The sequence below is a fragment of the Panthera leo genome, chromosome C2 (genome assembly GCF_018350215.1).
Source record: "Panthera leo isolate Ple1 chromosome C2, P.leo_Ple1_pat1.1, whole genome shotgun sequence".
Classification (NCBI taxonomy): Eukaryota; Metazoa; Chordata; class Mammalia; order Carnivora; family Felidae; genus Panthera; species Panthera leo.
In genome coordinates, this window is record NC_056687.1 from 95,339,224 (window position 1) to 95,366,516 (window position 27,293).

General features: G+C 43.8%; 1 protein-coding gene across 1 annotated transcript in view; it reads left to right on the forward strand.

The window, feature by feature from the left end:
- The window catches only part of SLC7A14 (solute carrier family 7 member 14), a 111,113-nt gene that overhangs the window by 77,375 nt on the left and 6,445 nt on the right, over nt 1-27,293 (forward strand). The window contains exons 3-7 of the mRNA XM_042956028.1: nt 3,668-3,904; nt 5,559-5,776; nt 14,630-14,776; nt 17,265-17,473; nt 19,358-20,235. Of these exons, the coding sequence (XP_042811962.1) occupies nt 3,668-3,904; nt 5,559-5,776; nt 14,630-14,776; nt 17,265-17,473; nt 19,358-20,235 (1,689 nt within the window). The remainder of the gene's footprint in view (nt 1-3,667; nt 3,905-5,558; nt 5,777-14,629; nt 14,777-17,264; nt 17,474-19,357; nt 20,236-27,293) is intronic.

A 27,293-nucleotide genomic window follows, 5' to 3' on the forward strand; every position in this document is an offset into this window, starting at 1 on the left:
TAAAATGGAGATATGGGCACCTGGGTGGCTCAGTCAGTTAAGCATTCCACTCTTGATTTCGGCTCAGGTCATGATTTCACAGTTTATGAGATCAAGCCCCGCATCAGGCCCTGTGATGACAGCACAGAGCCTGCTTAAGATTCTCTGTGTCCCTCTCTCTCTCTCTGCTCCTCTCTCCAGCTCCTGTGCTCTCTCTCTCTCTCTCTCTCTCTCTCTCAAAATAAATAAATAAACTTAAAAATGTATTAAAATTGGGGCGCCTGGGTGGCTCAGTTGGTTGAGCGTCCGACTTTAGCTCAGGTCGTGATCTAGCAGTTTGTGAGTTCAAGCCCTGTGTCAGGCTCTGTGCTGACAGCTCAGAGCCTGGAGCTGGCTTCCGATTCTGTGTTTCCTTCTCTCTCTGCCCCTCCCCCACTTGTGTTCTGTCTCTTTCTGCCTATCAAAAAAAAAATGTAAAAAAAGTGGGTTTTTTTAATGTATTAAAATGGAGATAGATTCAGGCTCAGAAATTATAAAAAGGTTTTTTTAATTTATAAACTTGTTTTCATAAACAGGTCCTTTGGGACCCTCAGAAGTTATGTAAGACACAGGAAAATGCTTCATTCTGTGGGACAGTCCCACACTGCAGAATGTCTAATGGCTCCCTACCCATTGAATGCCTCAAGTGTCCACAATCATGAAAACCTTGGACACCCCCACAGATTTCCAAAATTCCCCCTAGATGGCAGTACTACTTTTGCTGAAAACTACTGGTTTCCAGTATTTTCTCCGGAGCTGCCCCCATTGACTCAAATGTTTGAAAGTTGATTCTGGCTGTGAAACCAAAGAATGGTAACACTAGAAGGGACCCTAAAGTTTATCTACCTGGCCCCTTCACTTTACCCATGTTAGGTAAGTAACTTGCTCTTCAACACTCAACTATTATATAATCTAAGATAAAAACCAAGGTTTCCCTTTCTTTGGTTCTTGTTTCTTATTAAATTAGAAAGACACTTTTGAATATGTTTCTCTTACACACCATCTTTTTGAAAAAAGTAGAGTGATTGACAACATTTTCCAGGTTGGTTTTTTGTTTGTTTGTTTTTTTTTTTTTTTTTTTCAGGACATTTGGGGTTGAGATCACTTACTCCTCACCACTGAGGTTCAGTGCCAGGCTGGATAGTCTCTAATGCCCACTAAAAGCCTGGATTCTTGCATACAAATAAATCAGAAAGATGTAAAAATAAAATCCTTTACAATGCATCCAAAAGAATGGTCTCTAGGAGCAGAAATTGTCTTACCTAGTTAGTGTCTCATTTAGTTTTCCTGCTGTTCTTCCCAAACTCCACCTATCAGAATACAAGCTGGACCTTGGGAAATAAACAACTGATGTCATATGCTCCTACACTGTGCACAGCTAAGGGCCTCTTCCTCTGCCTCAGGACAGCAATGCACTGGCTCCTTCACAAGACCTAAGTAAGACGTGGCTATTTGCTAATTACCCTTGGCAAGTGAGTTCTGATGGTGAATTAGGAATTTTTACAACTAATTTGGCAGATCAAATATTAAGGAGAGAACCAGTGATTGCCCAAACTTCAAAATATTGCCTCTCCAAATTAAATTTACAATCAAATCAATGCCAGTTTCAAAAGCATTGGTTGAGATTTTTCTATTTGTAAGCCGTGTGCATTATCAGGGGTAAAAAGGGTGAAAAGATGAAGTTCACAGGATGTAAGAATTCTTGGGTAAAGCTATGGATCCTATACCCAAGAGCAGAATTAGGATTGCCTCCTAATCCTTTCCTCACACTGCCTATCGATGGTATAAAACATGGGTTTAACATGTCTTTTGAAAACTGGTTTATCTTCACAGTTGTGAAGGGCAACCTAATGTGTATCCACAAACCCAACTCTCTTCAGGAGAGAGTGCTTATTCACTCCATACACTCCTCATAGAAAACTCCTCCAGTCCTTCCTTCAGGGACCACTTCCTCTTAGTTTTAGACTCGCTCTAACAATGTAAACATCAGGTGTTGGAAGTGGCAATTTAGAACAGGAGGTGGTCAGCCTGTTCAAGGTAATCCCTGTGACAGCAACAAAAAGAAACAACTTATAGTCTGACCTCCAGGAGGGAGATGAAAAACTGTTTTACAAAGGTGGGGGAGGGAGCCAACATAGGAACTCAAAACAAACAGTGGCCTAGGTCATTCAGTGCAGGGACGGATGACTTTGCTAGGCCTGAGAATGTCTCCATATGTAGAACAATATAGTAATTGATGTAAAAGAAAAGTGAACCATGCTCAATGCGTTTTGCAGCAAAATCCATAAAATTCAGTGTAACAGGTAGAATCCTAGAGTGTCACAGTAGGGAGGCCCTTAAGAGAGCATCCCTGTCTAATTCCTTTAGTTTACAAAGAAGGAAACTGAATATAAAGGGATGAACAGGTTCAAGGCAAAGTTGAGACAAGAGCACAGCCCCCCTGCTCCAGCACTCCTTTCACATGGACACCTGGAGAGCCGGCACCACTAAGGGGGAGGAAAAGAGAAAGTGCATCACCTTTAACCACTCATTGTGCCGTGGCTTCTGACATCTCTGTGCCTCCTTGCACTGATATCACTCCCTTCAAAGGAGAAGAAATTTGCTCTCTTTATTCACAAAAGAGTGAACTGTTATTCCCCGATTTATGATGAGAGAACCTCAGGGTTGGCCCTTAACAAAATTGGTAATGAAGGTAAAGTTTACTTTGAAATCCCTCCTACAACCCATTCCTGTGTGTTTCCTCCAGGCTGTCCTAGGTTTGTCCTCCAACTTGGCATCCTACCTACTGGCCTCACATCCAGAGTCTCTAGCAAGATGTAGGAAACTCTCCTAGTTCCCAGAAGCTTGGTGTATTCCCAGTCTCTTTCTAATTTAATCTATAATTCCATCAAAGATAGGCAATAGGGGCATCTGGGTGGCTCAGTAGATTAAGCATCCACTCTTGATTTTAGCTCAGGTCATGATCTTAGGGTTGTGAGATCAAGCCCCTCATCAGCTCCACCTAGTGTGGAGCCTGCTTAAGATTCTCTCAATCTCTCTCTCTCTGTCTCTCTCTCTCTCTCTCTCTCCCTCTCTCTCTCTCTCTCCTTCCCCCATTGGTATTCATGCTCACTCTCTCTCAAAAAAAAAAAAAAAAAAAAAAAGAGAGACACTTACTTATATTTGCATTTTGTATCAATCCTGCCTCCCGTATATAGTTCAGAATCTTCATAGATCACTTGAACTATCATTGTCAAATGAGGAGGACCTCTGTAATATGTAAAAATGAAAGAGAAGAATATTATACATAATGTAAACTTAATATCATCAAGTCATGAACTAGACCGTGCTCATTCTGACACCTAAGGACACCTAAAGAACATGACAGAGACACATACAACAAATAGGAATTTTTCTAAACAAAGAGCAGTTTCCAATAGTCCATTAAAATTAGTTCTGATTCTCTTCCCCAACATTCAGGTTAAAAGTTTTTCAGAACTGACGTTGAAAGACATTAGAATTGGCCTTGAATTTATTCATATACATAAAATTTTGTGTATTTGTTCTAAGATCCCAGAGATTCCCAGTATTTTGTACCCAAGATGGTTGACCACCAAGAGGTTATCTCATCTCCTAAAGTCCCCCACCCATATATGCTTTTCCCACGCAGGTGTCTGCTATGCAGAGTTCGGAGTCCGTGTTCCCAAGACAACGGGGTCAGCCTACACTTACAGCTACGTCACTGTCGGAGAATTCGTGGCATTTTTCATTGGCTGGAACCTGATCCTGGAGTACCTGATTGGCACTGCAGCCGGCGCCAGTGCTCTGAGCAGCATGTTCGACTCCTTGGCAAACCACACCATCAGCCGCTGGATGGTGGACACTGTGGGAACCCTCAATGGCCTAGGTGAGACTGCCATATCCTCTTGCCCCAACGTGCAAAATTACCCCAACAAACAAATGGGTTCCTCCTTCAGGATTCAATTTGACAAAATGTATCAGGACCCTTAAATATGTTTCTTTCTTCTTTGTTATTTTTTTTTGCAAAGTAATTCTTCTTCTGTGAATCTATGCTAAGGAAATCATTCTAATTTCCATAAAAGCTTTATATGAAAAGATATTCATCACAGCCTTATTTATATTAAAGATTAGAAACTGCCTAAATACTCTACAGTGGAGCAAACGATTAAGTAAATTGTGGAAGCATATTATGTAGCAATTAAAAGGATGATTAGGAGGACTGTTGTAATAATATGGAATATGTTTTTGATGCAATGTCATGTGACAAAGGATACAAATTGTATACGCATTATGTTAATAACTATATAAAAACGAGATCAATGCAGGAAAAATAACAGTAAGGAACTTCTCTAGTGGATTCGGCAGATTTTTTTTAATTTTTATAAATAAGCATGTATTAACTTTTAAATGAGAAAATATACTTTTAAAAGGGAAAAATGGATTCCAGTCTAGCAGAGGTCAAGGAAGGGGTAATACAACTGGGTGAACACTGAACAGTCAGAAGCTCACATAACAAATACCACTCACTCCATCCATCGCTTGCCTTGCTTCCCATCCTCATGTCTGACTTTAACCTCTCATATTCGTGGGAAGCCACACAATAGTTGGGGAAACTTGGGGGTCTTGTCCCAGAACTTCCAAGTATAGATTCTTGGCTGTGTGCTAGTCATGTGACTTTGGTGTGCCTATCTCAGAAGAATTGACAAAAATGCTAAGCAAGCAGATACCATAAGAAGATAAAAAGTATGAAGACCACATCTCCACAATATACTGATTTCATGGAATTTTTAAGCTCAAAAGGGCCTCCAAAATCAGGTGGTCCAAACTCTTCACTTTACAAATGAGATCCAGGGAACTGAGACATTTGCCCAAGGCCACACAACCGGTCATGGGCACAACTACAGCTGAAATTCAGGACCCTGACAGCTGAGGCAGTGCCTTTTCCATTCTGTAGAGAGCAGGAGTCCACTGGCCAACAGACAAGACCAATCAGGTGGGGGTATGTTCACTGCTTATCTTCTCTGCAAACACATACACATAAATGCAAAGAATACTCTTCTTCCAATAGCGTTCAAAGATACACATTTTAAAACTTTCTAAAAATGAAAAGATTACTAGGATGGAAAATTTATGGACTCTATACTGAACAACTGTGAAGATAAACCAGTTTTCAAAAGACATGTTAAACCCATGTTTTATACCATCGATATGTCAGTACGGTTCTGACTTCAAATGTTCTGTGCCATGGTTCCCTAGGCTGTGTTGTCATTGTCATATCATGTATCCCAATTTTTGGTCCAGGATATCAGGTCGTCTTACTTGTATTTCAAAATCTTCCCATTTGCAAATAGACACTTGTGGACCACAGTGTAGGTACATGCATTCATACATACACACACTTACACGCAAGCCTCTCCTCCCTCCATGACAAACTGATTACCCTTGTCAGAGCTGCGTGCAAATGCTCTGAAGCGGTGCTGGGAGTTTGCATGGCCCTTTCTCCCCTCTGAACAACATTAACTCATATCTTTGCCCTCTAGGGAAAGGTGAAAAATCATACCCTGACCTTCTGGCTCTAGTAATTGCTGTGATTGTCACCATCATTGTTGCGCTGGGGGTGAAGAATTCCGTGGGCTTCAACAACGTCCTCAACGTGCTGAATCTGGCAGTATGGGCATTCATCATGATTGCAGGCCTCTTCTTCATCAATGGGAAATACTGGGCTGAGGGCCAGTTTTTGCCCCACGGCTGGTCAGGGGTGAGTTCACTTCTAAAGTCTAGTATGGCTGTTGCACATTCTGCCTTCTATCTTGTGGCTAGTCTGAGACATATTTTTAAGAAAATGTTGCTCTGTCCTGTAATCTTCATGGCATCCGTTTCATTACTTTTTATCTGAATTTAATTGGAATGCTCTGAAAAAGTGGTTCCTATATAATTTTTTAATTTGTTTCACATTCATTGAGATCCTATTTTATACAAATAACAAGAAAAGATTTTATGTTTTGGCCACGTGAAATATGCCTAATCTTATGCTAAGTGCTCTGCTTGTAACATTTAGGTGTCCTAAGAACCTTGCAAGGAAGATATTTACATTCTGGTCTTATAGATGAAAAACTCGCACTTGGAGAGGTCAGTGTGTGCTCACTATTAAGCATACAATGTAACTGGCAGAGTCAAGACCCAAAGGCAGGATGGTCTGACTCCAAAGCCTGTACAGCTTGGTCCTATAGAATCTCTGTAGAGTATTTTCCGAGAGACAGACAGCCCTAAATAGACAAGGCAGTAAAGGAGCCGGGAGAGTGGGTGGGTAGGTAAGGGATGAGTGTTGCCTGGGTACAGAACTAGAGAAAGAACAGTTTTTAAATTTAATCCCAATGTTTGGCCCAATATGGAGAGCCCCACTGAAGTCTAAGTGCAGCTGGGCCGGCCCAGTGAGGGCCGCTCATAAATCCCATTCCAGTGGTGTGGCTCACAGCACAAAAGTCCACCTGGAGTGGTCTGGGAGTTGACCAGAGAGCAGTCTGGACCAAAAGGACATTTTCCGATCTCATCCCCATGATCTGGGTGGTGAGGTTTATGCTAAAGAAAAATGGGAAGGTCAGAGTGGCAAGCCAACTACTTGGCTAATAAATAGTTCTAAATTGTGTCTGGATCCTCTTTCTAGTATGACTAAAAATGCCTACTTTATGAATTCATTGGTAAAATTCACCCACCTATCCCTTTTTCTTTTTTTTAATAATAGAACATAAACCAGAGAATTTTGAGCTGGGAGAGGTCTTAGAAATCACCCGGTCTTATCTCCTCACCTAGCAGGTGAAGAAATGGAGGCCGAGAAAGGCATGCCGCCTAGCAGACTGCCATGCGACTGGCAGACGCATGTCCAGGACTCTCCCAGATTTGCTTGTGTAGCTTTTGCTTAGACTGGTTTTCCTCCAAGATGTCCAGGGACCAGAAATCTCTCTTGGAGAATACTCAAAATAACTCCTGTTTATTCTGAACCGTGCCACACTGTTCAATGCCAAGAAATAAGCAAAGGAGGAATCTGAGCCAAGATTTCTAGTCTTCTGCTTATCTGTAAGAATCCCACAGTACCGCAAAGTTCATCTCTCCTCCTTGAAGTGAATAAATCCCAAAACTGGTTAAAACTAGAAAAGACAAAGAAACACTGTTGACCTTATTCTGGATCCCTGAGTCTGTATTCTCTTGCGATACAAATCGTTCCTTTCCTATCAAATAAGAGAAACAATATATTACAAGAGTGGCAAAGAAAAAAAAGTGTTTTTCCGGAACACAACTGCATTTCCACTGTAGCGCACAAATTCCCACCATTTTTTTTCACAATCTAAGACATTTGGGGGTCATGGACTTACTGTTAGGACTTTGACCAACAGCTAACTTCTGTGCTCTCAGGTTTTCTCATCCACCAACTGGGAAAACTAATTGTATCCAATGTTTGCCAAAAAAGAATAACATCTTGGATAGTTTTTTTAGTACACATTGTGTGGTTAGCAATAGTGATAATTACAGGAGGAAGAAGCTAGAGTTTATTGACTACCAGTTAGGTACCCAGCATTGTGTTCTATGGATATTATGTCACTCTTATAACAAAACTTTAAAGGAGGTGCTGTTGTCCCCAACTTAACAGGTGGAGAATCCAAGGCTCAAAGAGGCTGGGGAGCTTACCTGAGGTCACTTAGCTAGTCAGTGCCAGGACTGAAATTCCTACTTGGGTCTATGTGACTACGACATGCTTTCTACTTCATGGACTACCTTGTGCATGATCACCCCCTTCCATCTGAGCCTTCTTTTAAAAAATGCAATCAGGTAATTCATCCAACATGTTACATTTTCATTTCCTTTAAGCTTTTACAGAGTCATAAAGTCTTCGAGCTAGGAGGAGCATTAAGACGTGGTCTAGCTACTCTTCTTACCTACAGTTGGGCACGTAAACCAACCTAGGCCAAAGTGCATTGTTTACCAAGACAACACAGCAAAACAATTTGAAAACCTTTTTTAATTACTCAGTTCATGTCTACTTTTCAAAATCCTAAGAGTTCACCGAAATGGCATACATTGTAGTCTAGGCCCCACGTAAAGACTAGAAACAATCTCTTCTGTGCCCGTGCCAAAAAAGATGAATGAATCTTTTACCCTTCCCCCTGTGCTTTGTGCTGGGGTATTTATTCTCTTTGGGGGTCTCCTCTTCCCACTCAAGGGCTCCATATCCCTCCTCAGGATAGTCAGGAGTCTACCTCATCAAGGAAGAAACTAAGTCAAACCAGCCTTAGGGGGTCCCCATTTATACATATCCCATGTTCTCACTAGCTTTTGTGGCGAGAAAAGAAGATCTGAAGTCAGGCATAAAAAAGGAAAGGAAGGATTCTGTTCCTAACACGAACCATTTTCTTTGTGATGCACTCTTTCATGTACACTTTTCATTTCATCTTCACAGCAGCCTTACAAAATAAGGACAATGGTCTCTACTCGTACATCAAAATACCTTAAATTGAGAAAAGTTAAGGCTACAGATCTAGATGGTAATGGATCTGAAATTCAATCCCAGTTCTGCTTCAGTCAGAGCCCTATTTACTCCACTATCCCCCAACCTGGTTTGGACACACGGGACCGATTGCCTCTCTTTGCACCTTTGGCCTCGCAATCTCACTGCAACCCAACCTTACGATCTTGAGTAGGCTTGTCACTGGCCACCAAAAAGGTCTGGCTGGGATTTTGTATTTTTCGCTGCAAATCCATTATCCCTGCAGGGAATTCAAATATGTGCTCTAGTGGCTGTGACTAAAAGCATCAGCTGAGCACAAAGGACAGCCCAGTTTGAGGATGTTGCTGACTCATCCTCTTCTCTATCTGCCCGGCCTTGGATTTCTGCATAGTACATTTCCTCCCTAACAAACTGGCCTGGACCTGTTCTTTCTCAACTTTGTTTTCTGGTCACTTTTCTAGTCCATGAAGGCCACTTTGGGTTTGTTTTGTTTTGTTTTGTTTTTTTCTTTTTCTTTTTCCTTCTTTTTTTTTTTTTTCTTTTTCGTTCTTTTTTTTTTTTTTTATGTAAACTCTTCACCCCAACGTGAGGCTTGAACTCATGACCTCAAGATCAAGAGTTTTGTTCTCTACTGACTGAGCCAGCCAGATGGCCCCTAGCAAGGCCACTTTGAATATGGATCCTAATTTTTAAGGTCTGAAACCCTCTCATGAACATGACATCCATCAAGTGAATAAACACACTCCCTACTCCGTTACTTGACAATTGTCAACAAAAGTGAGTTGACTACTCGACAGCTGCAGACTTCTCCTTAGGGAAAACCCAACCCTTCTCCCTGACAAAGGGCCTAGTACAGAGCTCCAATCCACTTTACTCTTCAATCGCTTCTGGTAGGATGGGCTGGGGGAGATCATTGTGTTATGTAGGAGATGGTTTATAAGGATGCCGGTACCTGACTTGACACACAATTCTCAAGTACTTTGAAAGGGTTAATAATAAACAATCTGTCCTCTGGCCATAGACCCTTCACAAGCCTACTCTTTCCCTGCCCCAACCACATCCTTCCAAAGAAAATAGCTTAAGGAATGGTTTACTCACTTACAGGTTCTGGGTCAGATGCTGCTTTGGTCTTGAAGAGCCGAAGAACAACAAACATTTTTCTCTAGATCAAGTAACTGCTGTCCCTCAGCTGAACCCCTGCTTCCATCTGCAGTTCTTTAGCCCCTGGACACTGTTGGATGTGTATTGCCTGTATGTTATTTGTTCTTGATGTTATCTTATGGTTTCTCTTGAACCAAATGAGACACTCCACCGCACAAACAGCTCCAAGGAAAATGGTCCTTAGCAAGCATGTGTGGGGAATGCTGAACGCCTCCAAACAAAGGAAACGTTGGCTTTCGTGTTCTCCACAGTTTAATTCATTTGTTGGAACCTATTAACACATTCCACTGTCACTGTGGACAGGCTGCTAATAGATATCCGGAGCTTGAGGGTGGTAGAAAATGCTATTAAAGTTGGAGTTTTGTCTTGTTACCGTGGGAGTGAATTATATAAAGGTGCCCAATTATCTCCTAGACATCTGGCAGACTGGCCAAGGCAGAATATGGAGAGCTGCCTCATTCCTATGCCTCTTGAATATCAGCAAGACACAGAGGGCCAGCTTTTAGGGACCCCACACACTGAACAGCATGCCGCTATAATGGCATTGCTTTCGACAACCAAGTAAGCAGCAGCCCTCCAGCAACTGAGGCACGTGCTGCTTCCCCACAAAGGCTCTGTAGAGGGATGAGCTGATCTGGATCGCCTGGCTGAGCAGCTACACCAGCTTTGCCACGGAAAACTTTCCACTTACGTCGTCAAATTAAAAAGTCAATGCTATTTTTTATTTATGCGAAATATTTTTTAAAGCTAGGTGAAAGCACCAACGAACCCAGAAACATGCACATACGCACACTTCACCCACCAATTTCATTCATAGATGTTCACTCCTAAGAACATACGCATTCTTTCGTGCTTGGAAGGGAATCCTAATCACAAATACTAATGGCCAGATCTGAGGTCTGGAGAGAGCGAATAATTTTAGTGGTTATTTGGGTAGAGACAGACCCATACCCAGTTTCATTTCCTGGCTCTTTTGTATTCATCAATTGGGAATCATTTGCTTGCAAGGAAGAAAAATTCATTCAAACTAACTTAAGTAAAACTAACTTAGGCAAAAAGGTGATCTTATTCGCTAATTTTATTATCTTCTCCTTGATAATGTGTTTATTTAATCTATAGCTTGTTAGACCAGGATCTGTTTGATCTTGACAGGTATGCTGGGTTTTTTCTATTTCTCCTCCCTCCCCAGATCCATTATCCATCTTTCATACTCCGTTCTGTGCTCCAGAAGGCCCCTTGCTGGTTGCTCCCTGATGGACTTAGCCAATGGGCCTTCACTGAAATCATTTCATTTAAACCATCTGAGTTAAATTCTGTTTCCTGCCTAATGCAGTAGAACCTCCAAATGTCCTACCTTTGATCTATCCAGTCTTCCTTCAACTATAATGACTTTCTAGTTTTACATAGCAAATTCAGGCTAACAGACATTCTCTTTGCAAACTAATTCTCTCCATTCCCAACTTGACCATAGTCAATATTCTGGTATCTCATCATTTTCAGCAGTTGCCATCTATTTTTTCAATTATTTGGAGAGCAGCAGAATTTGTGTTTCATAAATAACATAGACACTTATTAATCTCATTCAGTTTATTACCACAGTCAATATTGTATTTTAGGTCTTGCAGTATCCTCTAGACTCCAAGTCCCAGGTGGTTAAGCTCACAGTATTTTTGCTCATGACTATATCCACATCCCCAAGCACAGTGCCTGGCACAAGGGAGCAATTAATAAAATATATGCCCTTTAAAAAAAAAAAAGGAGGAGGAAGAATTTGTTTATGCCTTTGAGTTTCAGCTGTTCTAGAAATTTTATAATAGTGATTAAAAAATACTGCTGGTAAGAGCTAATATTTACTAAGTACCTGCTGTAGTCTATGACTGCAGTTCACTGTATTATCTCATTTAATCCTTGTTAACAACCCTATGAACTAAATACCACTTTCATCTCCATTTAAGAAAATGAGGTTCCAAGAGGTTAGGAACTTATTCTAGGTCACCAAGCCAGTATGTGACAGAACCACACCAAGTCTGACAATCTGTAAAATCTGTTCTCCTAACTAAATCCAATCCCCACCCCCAACCCCCAACCTGTGGATGGCTGTGCATGGCGTTGGGATTCCCCTGGAGCCTACAGTATATTTCTCCTCCAACTGCTTCATGATCAGCACTTCAAAATTGGAAGGTGTCCTCCAAGTCTTCCACTGAGTCTTCTTTTCTTCACCTTTGACATCCCTGGGCCCCCAGTGATTCCTCACAAGGCGTGGCTTACAGACCTCTCACCTTTTTCTAGGGTAGATTGGCCCCCAAGTTCTTATTTTAAGATCCTTCCAACCCCATTTCCTCAACAGTAAGCTCTTGCAACATCTGTGAACTTTCCATCCAGAACTGACCACAGCAAATAGGCACAGGGACTATTCATGGCACATCCTAACTGGGAGTGATACATCATCAACTGACTGTCCTGACAGATCTGTATGATTTGCAGGAGCTGTGTGTGTGTGCGCGCACACGTACGTATGTATGTACGTGTAAAGGAAGAAAGATGTTAAAGGAAGAGAAAGCAGAACCTGTTTTCTGGTAGCTATCTTAAAGCAAGGCTTTCCTTGATTGGGGAGGTTTAGGGAGCCTGCAATCGCAGCCTCTGTTTATCCTTAAAGACCAAAAACATTTGCTAGATAAGCGAAACAAGCACATTTCCAGACCGGTAAACCTCCAGGTACAATGAAGTGAGATCTGTTTTCTCTCCTTACCTGGAGGCCAAAACACTTTCCATTCCCTGAAATGAAGGAGTTTACTGAAGTAAATTTTGAGATATCTCCTCTCCCAGAAAGCAGTCCTTTGATGACAATTCCTTGAGAAGTTCTTTCTACCTGAGTTATTAGGATAGACCAGCAGCTCTTATGGGGTGCTTGGGTGGCTCAGTCAGTTAAGCATCCGACTTCGGCTCAGGTCACGATCTCATGGTTTGTGAGTTTGAGCCCCGCATCGGGCTCTGTGCTGACAGCTCAGAGGCTGAAGCCTGCTTTGGATTCTGTGTCTCCCTCTATCTGCCCCTCCCCTGCTCATGCTCTGTCTCTCTTTCTCTCTCTCTCAAAAAGAAATAAATGTTAAAAAAAAAAAAAAAAAAAAAAAGGAGTTTGGAATAGACCAGCAGCTCTTAGATTATTTTGTGCCATGGACTCTTTGGCAGTTTGATGAAGCCTATGGACCCCTTCTGAGAATTGTGTTTATAAATGAATAACCTAATTACATAGGAATCCAAAAGAAAGCAAATATATTAAAACATAGTTATAAAAACATTTTTAATTGTGATATAATAACAATGTGCTTCTATATTAGTGTTTTAAATATTAATATCTGTGTCTAATAACTATCGTAATTTGGAAGTAGCAATAAGCACAAGAAATATTTCAAGATCTCTGCAATTATCTACTAGTATAGAAAAAATATCTGATTGCTTTGGTGACAAAATCACAGGTACTATTAGTTTGTCACTTACATTCATAATTAAAAGAAATGCTTATGTTTAGTCAGAGGTTACTAACAATAAAGATATAATCTTTTCTTAGCAAAGTTCATAGACTCCCACCCTGAGTTGAACGGACCCCAGGATAAGAATGCCCACTTAGGGACTTGGAACTTTAGAATCCTAGTGGGAAAGACCACAGAAAGGGCCAAGTCATTTTACAGGTGAGCAAACTTGCTTCTGAGGTTTGAGAAGATATTCAGTTTGTCATGTACCTGGCCGATTCCAGTACTTAGTATTTTATTTACTGAGAAGCCAGTGGGAGAGGTAAGAGTGAAACTTTGGGCACAGGTATCTGCTTGGCACATGTTTTGAATTTCATCATTTGTAAGCTACATGTGGATTAAAGGCGGAGAAATGATCCTTCTACAATGAAGCTCACCCCTGGACCCCTGGCTAGAGCTTGCGTGTTGCCAAGGCCCCTGGCCCATACACACAAGTCTAGAAAAAGCTCTCTCACCCTCCCCTGAAAGGACATTCCCCAAGCATTCAGACAGGCACACTTTTTGCTTTCAGCCGATAATGAGAATGCCAAGGTGGGGAAACTTCATCTAAAGTTCAGTCAATTCTTTGGAAGAAAGTAACACACTCCTTAAGAGAAGATTCGCACTGACATCTTGACTTATAGTCCCACCCGCCCTTGCAGCCGTGCAGGCTCAGTCCAACAGGCATCCAGCAGATGTCACTGGTTACCACCTCCCCAGCCTGACACTGCCTCTCACTGCATATCTTCTCCAGCCTTATAACCCAGCTAGGACACTCGAGCCCCAAAGGGACAGAAAAATCAGACTGTCTCTACCTGTCTCCCCACGGAAGACAGTAGGATATCTGAAGATCTGAAAATCTTTTCTATCATTTCAGATCTAGGTGTTACCACAGAGATGATCTATGAAGGGCACCAATGGTAATGTCAGTAGGACAATTCTTGGTGCAGAAGCGTTTGAGTCCTGTACCCTAAATGCTGAAAGCAAACCTCACGTCTCTGTGAAAGTCACAAGTAGCTCCTCACATTTCCAAACATCCCCTAAGGGAAGTCATAGGACCCCTGGTTGTGGTTGAGAACCATTGGAAGAAAATATGGCACGGAGAGGTTAGTTAATGAGTTCCGCAAGACATAGGGATAGCCAGTTTATTGATTTACTTATAACCCCACTTATTTCCCGAAATGATTTGAATATGTTGAACAACCCAGTGTTTATGTGGCCATAAGTCTTCTTATCTCCATTTTACCCATGAGGGAATTGCCCAGGATCACACAGCTAGAAAGCACAGGAGATCAGAACTCAAGTGCTGAGCACGAGACCCACCATGTTATTCCCTCTGCTGCTCAGTGACGCGGCCGAGCACTGGGCAGTTGTTGGTACCACATGTTAGGCCCTCGTGCTGCCCTGACACTCTGAGTGAAAAATGCTATTGTCCCACCAGGTGCTGCAAGGAGCAGCCACGTGTTTCTATGCTTTCATTGGCTTTGACATCATTGCCACCACTGGAGAGGAAGCCAAGAATCCCAACACGTCCATCCCTTATGCCATCACCGCCTCTTTGGTCATCTGCCTGACAGCATACGTATCTGTAAGTACTACATCCTTTTGGGACCATCTTGATGGCCTTTTCATATTTGACCTTAAAAAGTAGCTCTGGGACTGGGTCACCCTCTGTCAGGAAATGATCCCTTCCTTGTGCTGTCTCGGCGTTTGTATGCATGTGTCCATGCACCCTATATCCCCACCCACCAATGACAAGAAGAAAATCAGCACTCCGAACTGGAGACGGGGGCAGTCTTGACCTCTGAGTTTCCATCCCTGCTCCTCCGCACACACAGGCTCTGGGTATCCACTACTGCCCAGGGGACGGTATACAGGGAGTGGGCTGCTGTCCAAGGAGCTCAGATCATAGGCTGGCAGTAACGGGTGGGTGTGCAAGCAGAGGCATTGTGGACCTCTGTGCACCCTCCTCAATGCTCTTCTGTCTTCTGGGATCTTCCCGGCAGCGGGAGGCGAGGCTCCTCCAGAGTGGGGAGACAGTACACCACCCTCCTAGAGACACTCTTCCCCTTAAATCTCAGGGGAAATGCCATTTCTTTCTGCTGTTGCTCCCTCTTTTTATACCGGCCCAAGCTCATTTTTCAAGTTTTCCTGCCAAGGGGAATCCTTAGAAGGAAGCCTGCAGCTTCTTGTCATCTCAGGATCAGACGCTCCTCAAACTTGTGATGTGTCATTTCCCAGTTCCCATCCCAGAATTTCTATCACAGAAACAGCTCACTCGCAGCCAACATCCTCCTCGGCCCCTGGCAATGGAGAGAACCAGCCAACAAGTCAATAGGTGTGTGGTCACAAAAATGCCCCAGGCCCTGGGGGTCCCACTCACTTCACTTACCACAAATAGGAAAGATCCACGGCTGTTACGTGCACCCCTGCTGCAAAACATAGGAAAAGCACCTCCTTCCCAAAAAACAAACAAAACAGAAACAGCTTTAGCAACTACTTAAGGAAGCCAGACCAGCGGCTGGCTTGATCATTAGGGCAAGCTGCAAAATAAGATTGTCCTGGGCACCAAAGGAAAACACAAGAGCAACCATGGATGTGGTTTATAGGAATTCACTTGTCCCTGGCAATTGTTTTATGGGTCAATTATCACCTCCCCTTGAGCACACACAGGCAAGTGGCTTCATCTTAACCATACTCTGATGATCCCTGCAGACAGCGTTCAGGCCATGAGGGTGGTGTGGGGCAGAGTATCTCAGGGCAGAGATGCTCTGCTTTGCATTTCCCCTCTTATTCCTCCCTCATATACCTCCCCCTCCTCCAGGGGTCAACCCCTGCTGCACACATAATAACGTTGGTCATCACAATTCCTTTCTTAGAATAGCGCCTTATAGACTACAGACTACTTCTATGCATCTGCCCACTTTTTGCCCATCCGGATCTAACATGAGCAGCCGACTCAACGCAAACCGCTGTAGGAATCAATCCCACTGTCTCCCAGCCCACCCCATGTTGCAAGTGGTGAAGCTGCTGGGAAACATCCTCTTCTAGAACACACGGCCCTTAACCAGGCCTCAGGGGCTGTTTGGTCTTGCACCAGTCAGCAGGCTGCCATTCCACCATCAGGAGAAGAGCCAAATTGCTGGGCTGTGGTGGTCCATCCTGCTGTCCTCCCTAGCAGCCCATGGCTTCACTGGAGGATGTTAGCTCCCGAGGAATATGCAAAGAAGTGGTCTGGAAATGCACCACCCTCTCCCGTTCAGGCTCTGACCTCCATTCTTGATGCCAGCATTGGCCCCTGCAGGCCAGGGGGAGCCTGGACCTATAACTGGTGGTTTCATTGCCTGGGGCCATGGAGGGAGGGTTGTTATGGCCGATTTATGACATATGAAGGAAGATGGGTCCTAGGAGCCAAGTGATTCCTGGCTAAGCAAAGCCACAGTAGTCTTACAACCCCAGAGTAGGACCGGGTTCCATCCTGATGCCTTCATTTGTGGGCTGCCTGGCTCCTGGCGCTGAGCTACAGAGAGGAAATGGAAATCTAGTCCTCATATGGGTGCCCCCTGTTAACTGGCTATGGACCTGTGATCACTTATCTTTGGAGTTTTTATCTCTGATTTTCAGAGTGAACGGGAGAATACATTTAAGACCATATAGGATCCTGAAAGTATAAAGGAAATGAGAGTCCTGCCCATGTGGGCAGGGTGCTCGCGGCCACTGCCAGGTCCTGGCTCCAGCACCTTTGGCTCCAGTTCCTTCCATGTGATGGTATCTGCCCTTCATTGAACTGTCAGTGTAGTTCTGCTGTTGTGGGGCTTAGATACCTGCATACTTATTCCTCAGATATGAAAGCCTGAGAGAGATATTGAGGACCGTCTTGTCAAGTCCACTAAATTCTAATGTGAGGAGAAAATACTGAGACCAAGAGGTCCAGATGCAAAATGACTGGTCTAAATTAAGGGCACATGCCAAGAAGTGACAAATCCAAAGTCCAGGCCTCTTCGCTCTCCTATGGGACATCCATCCATGCTGTCAGTCCTCTCCACCTCCAGCCATGTTTTCTCTTGTTTCAACAGGTGAGCATAATCTTAACTCTGATGGTGCCATTCTACGCCATCGACACGGAATCCCCACTCATGGAGATGTTTGTGGCTCATGGGTTCTATGCTGCAAAATTCGTAGTAGCCATCGGGTCAGTTGCAGGACTGACAGTCAGTTTGCTGGGCTCTCTCTTCCCAATGCCAAGGGTCATTTACGCCATGGCTGGTGATGGGCTCCTTTTCAGGTAAGGACTATGCTTTATGAAATTAATGCTGCTCTGCCATGCCTGTCCAGGGAGAATGTCACCCGCAGTCAGCCTGACTATAATTTTGATGTGCGTGTATGTCACATAGACGATGGAATTTGTCATATATCCTAATAAAGAGTTTGAGCGAAAAGAACGTAAGCCCCATAACAGCCCCTCAGTTTGACTCTGGGTCTCCCAATCTAGCACAAACTGGTATACTCCCCCTAACTGCCCCTCCCCTCTTGTTTGACACTGTGTGTTGCTTTGTGAAGATTGTGGGTGTCAAACTGCTGCACTGAGTGACTTCCAGAAGGAAGGACCCCTCCCAGGGACATCTTAGGCCTGCCCTCACATTGAGGTGAGGTACTGACCATCTCTCCACAGCCCCTCTGAAGGTGAAAACATTAAAAGCTACCATCACAGGGAGTATAAGACCATCTGAACAGAACCTAATAACAGTAGCAACAATAACTACCATTCATTGAACATATGTGTACCCTGGGTGCTTTGTATACAGATCCCATGTAGTTGTCACAATAACCCTGTTTTGCAGACAAATATAGTAGATGAGTATACTTAGAAAGGCAAAAACACTTACCCCAACCCCCCAGCTGCTGAGGGGAGGCCGGGATTTGAATCCATGACTGTCTGACTCCAAAGACAGGATTTTCAAGCACTCCAATATATTGGCTTCCAGCCCCCTACATTGGCCATGAAGTGGTCAATCTGCCCCAAGGAAATGTGGCCCATCTCTCGGTTCCCAGTGCCCACTGTATGAGGGGCTTGCAGGGAAGGCATTCTTCAAATACACAAAGCAAGGTGTAAAGCATGGAGGTCAAGGAGCGCTCAGGGGTATGGTGGGGGGGATCCAGCTCAGGGACTTCCTCTCTGCCACCAGCTGTCATCTTCTGCTCCATTTCCCCTGCATACCCCCTGAAGTCATCACCAGGTCAGAGTTGCCATGTTTGGGGAGCTGGACAGATCAAGAAGAGGCTGAGTGTGGCGGAGATGTTACAACTTCAGACACCCAAAAGGTTTTTCTGCTGTCAAAGAGGAAAGATGCTGGAGCTCCAAAGGCAGCTGATAGTCAGTCATATGTGAAAGACGAAAATAAAAGAGAAATGGAAGAGGTGGGAGGAGGGCAGATTAGGAGGAGAGGGAGGAGGAGAGCAGGAACCTGCTTAAGGCCCACAGGAACTGCTAAAGAGGCACCTGTCATTCATTCACCTTTGTTGGTCTTCTCCAGTTGGTAAGTGGCTGGATTGGGGCTGCTTTTATGAGCACATGTTCTGAGTTATTGCGCTATTTTGCCAACTAAACTTCTGCACTTTTGTTGTACAGCAATGCTTCTCAAGCTTTGGTATAAATCAGAATCCTCTGGAGGTTTTTTAAAGCATAGTTTGCTAGGCCCCATGTCCAGAGGTTCTGATGTAGGAGGTCTCTGGTGATACCTGAATATGTGCATTTCCAATAAGCTCCAAGGTGATACTGATGCTGCTGGTCCACGGACTGACCATATTTTAGGTAACACAGGTTTAGGGGACCCCAAGGAGGTGTATGCATGTTCCACATATCACTCCTTCCCAGCAAAGCTTGCACTTCGATTCAGATTTCTAACATGCTTCCTAAATTCAGTCGTCCCTTCACATCGCATAATGAAGTAGGAACTTTAATAAAGAAGTTTGCCTCAAAACCAAGGCATCAAAGTAAATTATTTTTAAATTGTATTCCAGAAACCAAATCCTGCAGTAGGAATAACTGTATTCAAAGCAGTGACTCCAGAAGTACATTGGAGGAGCAGGACCAGGTGGACTTAAGCCGTGTTAGAGTCAGTCACCATCTGTAGCTCACTGTTAACCCTCTGCTTGCCCGTCCCTCCAGGTTCCTGGCTCACGTGAGCACCTACACAGAGACACCAGTGGTGGCCTGCATTGTATCGGGGTTCCTAGCAGCTCTCCTCTCGTTATTAGTCAGCCTGAAAGACCTAATAGAGATGATGTCCATCGGCACACTCCTTGCCTACACCTTGGTCTCTGTCTGCGTCTTGCTCCTTCGATACCAACCAGAGAGTGACATTGATGGTTTTGTCAAGTTCTTGTCCCAGGAGCACACAAAGAAGAAGGAGGGCATCCTGGCGGACTGTGAGAAGGAAGTTTGTTCTCCTGTGAGTGAAGGGGAAGAGTTTTCTGGCCCAGCCACCAACACATGCGGGGCCAAGAACCTACCATCCCTGGGAGACAACGAGATGCTCATAGGCAAGTCGGACAAGTCAACCTACAATGTGAACCATCCCAACTACGGCACTGTGGACATGACCACAGGCATCGAAGCCGACGAATCTGAAAACATTTATCTCATCAAGTTAAAGAAGCTGATCGGGCCCCGCTACTACACCATGAGGATCCGGCTGGGCCTTCCAGGCAAAATGGACCGGCCCACAGCAGCTACAGGGCACACGGTGACCATCTGCGTGCTCCTGCTCTTCATCCTCATGTTCATCTTCTGCTCCTTCCTCATCTTTGGTTCCGACCACATCTCAGAGCGGAGCTGGTGGGCCATCCTGCTGGTTGTTCTGATGGTGCTGCTGATCGGCGCCCTGGTGTTTGTGATCCTGCAGCAACCAGAGAACCCCAAAAAGCTACCCTACATGGCTCCCTGCCTCCCCTTCGTGCCTGCCTTTGCCATGCTGGTGAACATTTATCTCATGCTAAAGCTCTCCACCATCACATGGATCCGGTTTGCAGTCTGGTGCTTTGTGGGTAAGCAATTTCCTTTGACGCCTGGAGAATTCCCTCTCAAGGCCTTAAACAGGCTTATCCCAAAATTACCTCCTAGCTGGACTAGGCATCTCCATTGCAAGAGAAGTCTGGCTTGTTCTATGCACCCTTGCTCTCTGCATTAGAGTCAATAAAGCCAGTTGTGCCCTTTCTGCCTATTATGGTCTTGGCCGTTGGTTCTGAAGAATGATGCTAATCAATCCATCACTTCATTGAATACTATTACTGGACATTCTTTTTATGGATAATTAATTCCATAAAAAGTCATTAATTAAAAATATAAATAAATTTTATAGAAATATAAACAGTCATTCAGTAAAATGAATCCACATAATAAAGGGACATAAATAACACAGTAAAAATTAGAGTGAAAAAGGTTGACTGGAATTCTATTTTAGAAACTGAAAATTATGAAACTGAAAGTTACGGAAGAATTACTTTTCTTATATTTGACAAAATTAAAGTAAAATACCAATCATGCCTTAATATTTTAAACGAGCAAAGTATGAATTAAGTGTGGATTTTGGCATAATTTTTCCGACTAGATTATACCATTTACCATCCCTCACTTCATATTGACTTTTATAAGATATTCAAGAGTTTTTCGTTTTCTCTCAAGATTCTTTCATCATCCTTCGATATTCTAGTCATTCTCTTGGAAAGCACACATCACGCCATCAATCTTAACTGATTTTCTCTTTGTTGACAACTGATACAGTTCTGCTAGGACTTCAACTGTCCACAACTTTGGGTGTAAATCAGAGGTTCTCTCTCTAAATTCACCTTTATTGCCTTCAAAAAGCCCTGCCCCTGTCCCAAGATTTTTCATTTTCCTTTGTGATTGATTTATATTACATTCACATTACACGTTTATTATATCCAACAACTACTGATGTTCATGAAATGGTTGGAGATCAGTGCTCATGGTAACTTGAGAGGGATGTTTAAGTGAAAACTGATTTTAAAGTTCCTTAGTCACTGCCTTTATTTCCCTATACAAATTGATAGCCCTGAGGTCCCATCCACTCCTTGATATAGGAATATGGGTGTTTAGCACTATGTCCTCTGTGCCTGGCACACAGCATGTGCTTAATAAATACTTCTCTATGATTACTCTTCCAATGAGAAAATAACACTTTGCTCCATGGGCGCATAGGACCCCACATTTGGCCTAATGCTCTGCTGCTGCTTTCTTGAATTCTTAACAACCTTTTTTTTCTTAACAACTTTTTAACAAGGGGCTCTATGGTTTCATTTCACACTGGGGCCCGTAAATTACGTCACCAGTTCTGCACTAAATCTATGGTTTCTGGAGCACCAGAGGCACTCTGCAAACATGGTAAGGTGGCAGGGACCCTTGCCTTTGGAGTCAAACAGCCCAGGTTCAAATCACAGTTCCGCCACCTCTGTGTCTTGTGACCTTGGGAAGTTCACTTAGCTCCTTTGGGTTTCAGTTTACCCATCTGTAAAAATGCAGATTAATTCTACTCGTCTTCTTCTGGTTGCTGTTTGGGGCTTAAATAAGAAAATATTGCAGAAAGTAATAAGAATTATTTCTTCCCTGCCTTTCTCTTTAAAATCTAAAATGATTCATTGTCGCCCAGACTAGCTATCACATGCCAAAGTACAGCATGAACCTGTTCTGACTCAGGCTGCCCTCCCAGTTATCAGGCAGAAGAAAACTCCCAGAGAGCCTTTTGTAATCTTGCTGATAGCATAAACTTCAAACTCGCTCCAGAAATTGATACTCCACGACATGGGAGGGTGCCACTACGCAGCCTGGAGTTGGCCAGGCAGAGGACACAGGAGCTCACAGCTCGCATCCAGCTGCTGGCAACTAACTGCTTTAGCATCGTGGTCTTTGAGAAATGGTCCCTGAGTAATTTCTGCCTAGAACAAACAGTCTCCATCCTGACTACACATCAGAATCACCCGAGCTGCTCCTGAAATATTCTATACCCAGGATCTCAGAGATTTTCTGATTTAATTGGTCTGGTGCAGCCAAGCACTGGGTATTTTTTTTTTTTTTTTAAGATCCTCAGGGAATTTTAATGTGCGGGCAGGTTTACAATGATCTAGAACAGTGGTTCTCCAAGTGTGGTCCCAGACCAGGAGCATCATACATGGAACAGGTTAAAAGTGAGATTTTAAACCCCATCCCAGACCTGCCAAGTCAAAATCTCTGAGAGCAATTTAGGTTTTAACAAACCCTACACATTGTTCTGATGCATGCTCAAATGTGACAAGGACTGGTCTAGAGAGAAGAATAAGAAGATATTAGCAAGCAAGGCAAATAATTTAATTATAAAAACTCCCTGTTTTTCAAAAACAAATTTTTGCACATATAAAATATATCCATCAAACAACCCCAAATTGGCTTATACAATTTTCAGTGATCTCATAGACTAATTATCCCATCTCTAAACTTCTGAGTCTCCAAGATGTCAGATTTTTATTTTGTTATTCATAGTATAACTTTCTTGGGGAGAACAGTAGAGATATTTTAAGCGGAGCTTCTTATGAAACATTAGCTACTTTTTAAAAACGAGATTTACATAGTTAGGCTGAGTCATAACTCGATCATCTTCTCGGGCATATCTTTTTAACCAGCCTTCTCTAGATGAATCTTAATCACAGCATTTTTCTAACAATGTTTTGCTAAGCTCTGAACCTTTGGATGAGCACGACTCACTGAATAAAATAAGGCCCAAGTCCCAGCAAGATTACTCAGCACTTGTTTCTTTTCCTTCAGACAAGAGAAGTAACACGCACAGCAAATGTTTGATAATCCCCAGCAAAATGAGCACAGATCAGACTTCCTGTTCCTTTTCTCTCGGCTGATGAGGTTTTGTAAAAGAACACCTCGAAGTGTTGGGCAGAGTCTCAGGGAGCCTGAAACTAGCAGTTACCAGTGATGAGACTATACGGCAGTACTTTCCAGGTCTACTGTTCCCTGTGGGACCTGAGTATAAAATAATCATCGGGTGAACCAGCACGTGGGCCCCCTCACCCTGAGGGCTGCCAAGTTCTCACCTGGAATTTTTTAAGCCCCTCAGAGAAAAACCAAATTCTCATCTATAGATTTAGAGAACAGACACTAATCTGGCAATGAGCTTCGTAAATCCTGGACTAAAACATGGTTTCCAAAGGGAAAACACAGCTGTGGTCTTTACCTGCAGTATCATTTGAAAACCCTGTTGGAAATTGACTCAAAGCAGCCATTGTCGTGTAGGGAAGAGGAGGAGAAGAGGGGGGCCTTGAATGGGGAGCAGAGAGGACACCAAGATAAATCAATTCCTGAGGATATGTCCCATAAATCAGCTTGAAATTCTCCTTGTAGGCAAAGGAGAAAACAATTGGCAACTTCGACAAATAAATCATGCTCAAAAGGGCAAAATAAAACTCATGAAGGCCAGGGCGAGGATGGCAAGAGGAGCAGCGCAATTCCAAGAAGCAGGGGAAGGGGGGAGGGGGGTCCTGCTACAGTCCAGGCTGCCTGCTGGCAGAGGGGCTATGCCGGGCAGGGCTATGCATGGAGAAAAGGGCCGGGTGATACCATGGCTCTGCACCCAGCAGCAGCCACAATATCGGCTGTCCTTTGAGACAAAAGAAGGAAGGGAGAGATGGCCATGGCAGAGACGAAGGGCCCCGGAGCAGGTGTGAACAGAGTCCCTGGAACACACTTAGAGCCATGAAAGAGTGGGCACTGGGCATCTTTCCCTCAGCATTATATTTGTAAGACTCATCCATGTCGTTGCTTGTGGTTTTAGTTCGTTCACTCTCCTTACCCGGCTGGCATTCCACTGTGATAATAATATGCCACAGTGGACTTATCCATTCTAGTGCCTGTGGACATTTAACTTGCTTCTACTCTGGGGCTATTACAGATAGAGCTGCTGTGAACATTCTTGTACATGTTTTTGGTGGACACATGAACATATCTCCCTTGGGTTTCTGCTGAGTTAGAAGTGGCATTACTGGCTTGCATTACTGGATTTTTTAAAATATTCTTTAATAAGATTGCATTCTGTTTCATGGCCATTATACCCCTCAAATAAAATAAGTCCCCAGTTCCATTTTGCAGATGGGAAACTGAGGCATAAAGTAATGTGACTTTGTATTTGATCAATAGCAGGGCCAGGAAGAGAATTTCTACACCCCCCCCCCAACCCCCCATTCAATCCAAGCCTGCTCTTCCTGGCCACACCATCTTAAACAAACCTTACTGTTATTATAATCAATGGGCTTGCGGTGGTATTTTTTTTTGGGGGGGGGAGAGAGAGAGAGAGAGAGAGAGAGAGCTGGAGAGGGGCAGAGGGAGAGGGAGAGACAGAATCTTAAGCAGACTCCATGCCCAGCACAGTGCCTGATGCGGGGCTCGATCTCACGATTGTGAGATCACGACCTAAGCCAAAATCAGGAGTCAGATGCTTAACCAACTGAGCCACCCAGGCGCCCCTCTGGTGGTATTTTAAAAACTAACTAGCAAAGCAGGAGTTGGTAGGGATGGCAGTGGGTGGGGAGGCCACCTTCTCATTACCATTTAGTTTTCATTTCTGCCTTGGCAAATGTCTGTTTTGGGAAGTCGATCCCAGAGCAGTAAAAATAAAAAAGCCTCTGGGCATAACAAAGTGCCTCAGTTATCTGCCGCGGGCAGGGCTTCCTGCTGGAAAGTGCACCCCAGGAAGAGGTAGCTCCACCCAGCCTGAGGTCAGGTGGCCCACCTCATCTGGCCCTGAGCCTTGTTGCTGCCTACAGAGGACAGGAAGCCCCCAGGGGACTCTAGAGATCCAACATCTGCTCCTCAGCCAGACTTTGGGCCCGTAAGGTTAGAAATCTGCTGCTGCTGTCTATCTCCAGGTCACCCAGTCTCTTTTCAGACTTGAGGTTTTGTGCTAGGTTTTCCCCATATGATCCAGAGACACCCCCTTCCTCCTACCCCCTCATTTGTAGGTTTGGCGCCATTTGCTTAGTTTGCACAAATGGAGCAACACAAGTAGAGTAAGTTGTTGTTTGTCCCAGCATCTGAAGGCAGGCTTGGCATTTCTAAACCTTCCCTGGAGGTGCCCGGGTGGGATGGGCACAGCCATCAGTTTAGACCCAACAGATGAAAGTTCCAGTGCCTTTTCAATCACTGACTTATTAACCAGTTCTTAACCTCTCTGGGATGATAGACGAGGAAGTATTTTCTACAAAGGGCTTTATGATCACAAAGTATTCTACTACATTAATAAAGCCCACTAAATTGCTGAAGGAGTGATTCCTCATCTTGTCTAGTGTGAACCTCTCCTGGGCACATTCTCCACCAGGGAATTTCTGTCTGAAAGAAAAGCCAATGCCTCCTTTTGAATGAATATTTCCCTTCGCTGCAAACAGCCTTTTGCGGGACTCATGGCCATTACCTTTGACCAGGGCTGGCATTCAGCTCATGTGCCCGGTACAGCCATGTCTGTTTTTTAAAATACTGAAACCCTTCTGTGCCTGCTGCTAACTTGTTGCTGCCCTGAGCTTCTCCTCTCCCTAAAAAAATAACTCCAGCCCACCAGGGGGGCTTCCAAGACCCTACGGCAACAGAAGAGCTAACCCCCCTCTGATTTTTAACATCACCCCTGCCTTTCATTTATCACAGATATAAGACGTGTAACTACAAAGCAATGGATCTAAGTTTTTAAGACACAGCAGGATTAAATATGCAAATGTCAATTAGCCGTCTCATTCTTAAGGGTTCATTCCAAATGACTTCTGGCTTAGGCCAAAAGCGAATCCTCTCTCAAAAGATTAACTTTGCCATCTGTAACGGTTTGCAAAAGAATATGATGCCAGCCCCAGTGATGACTTGAATAACAGTGCCCCAAAACTCTATCAAGCAGTGATAGCATCATTGGAGTAAGTCTATAGCCTCATACGGTAAAGAGTATTTCCCCCACATGCACAATAATTCAGGGAAATGTTAATACTTCTGCATATCAGATAATCTTAGGGAATTATTATTAGTTTTTAGATGTGATAATGATAGTAAGTAAAGTATTTTTAAGAAGTCTATTTTAGGGGCACCTGGGTGGTTCAGTCAGTTGAGCATCCAACTCTTGATTTCGGCTCAGGTCGTGATCTCATGATCTCAATCTTGTGGGACCTAACCCTGCATTGGGCTCCATGCTGAGTGTGGAGCCTGCTTGGGATTCTCCCTCTCCCTCTCCCCTGCTTGCACTCTCTCTTTCAAAACAAATAAATGAACATTTAAAGAAGAATGCTATTTTAAATATACGTACTTATTTATTTACAGGTGAAGCATAGGATGGAAGGGATTTGTTTCAAAATAACCTGAGAAGGGAGCAGTGGGTGGATGTCAGGAGCAAAGTAGTGATGACTATATGGGGTTTTTTATACTATTCTCTCCACTTTGATATATGTTTGAAATTCTTCAAACTAAAAAGTTAAGCAAGATTGACTGCAATCAGTCTATAGCCCTGGCAGGTGAGAGAAATAACAGAAGCACCCTGGATCAGGACACGGAGAGACCCCGAAGGATCCACAGTCCAACCACTAACCATGTTGCTGTGCAAAATCTCTTATTTTGTCCCGTGCCCAACTTTCCTGTCTGCGCGACGCACGTAATCGCAACCTTCCCACTCCCGGCCACACACACTCACACACACTCACACACACTCCTCAACAGGCAAGGAGGGATCTAAACAGGATAACATATGTATAACATTTTGAGCTTCTTGGGGGAAAGGCGCAACATAACGAATGTATCATTAGGACCTCAGCACCCGGAGGTGTTGTGCGAAGTTCAGTTTAGATGATTCAGAATTCCCAGAATCCCCACAGACTTTTCAGAAACTACCTCATGCTTAGTTTTGTAAGCCAGCTGAAGAAAGGAGCAGAAACAAAACACCCTGCTTCTACACAGGAGGCTTTTAGCAGCTCTGTTTACTCCTCCGACACAAAGCCTTTGTTTATGTGTGACAGATGGTAGTACACGCTTCTCTCCTCTCTCTCTCTCTCTCTCTACCTCCCTTCTACCCCCCCTTCCTCAC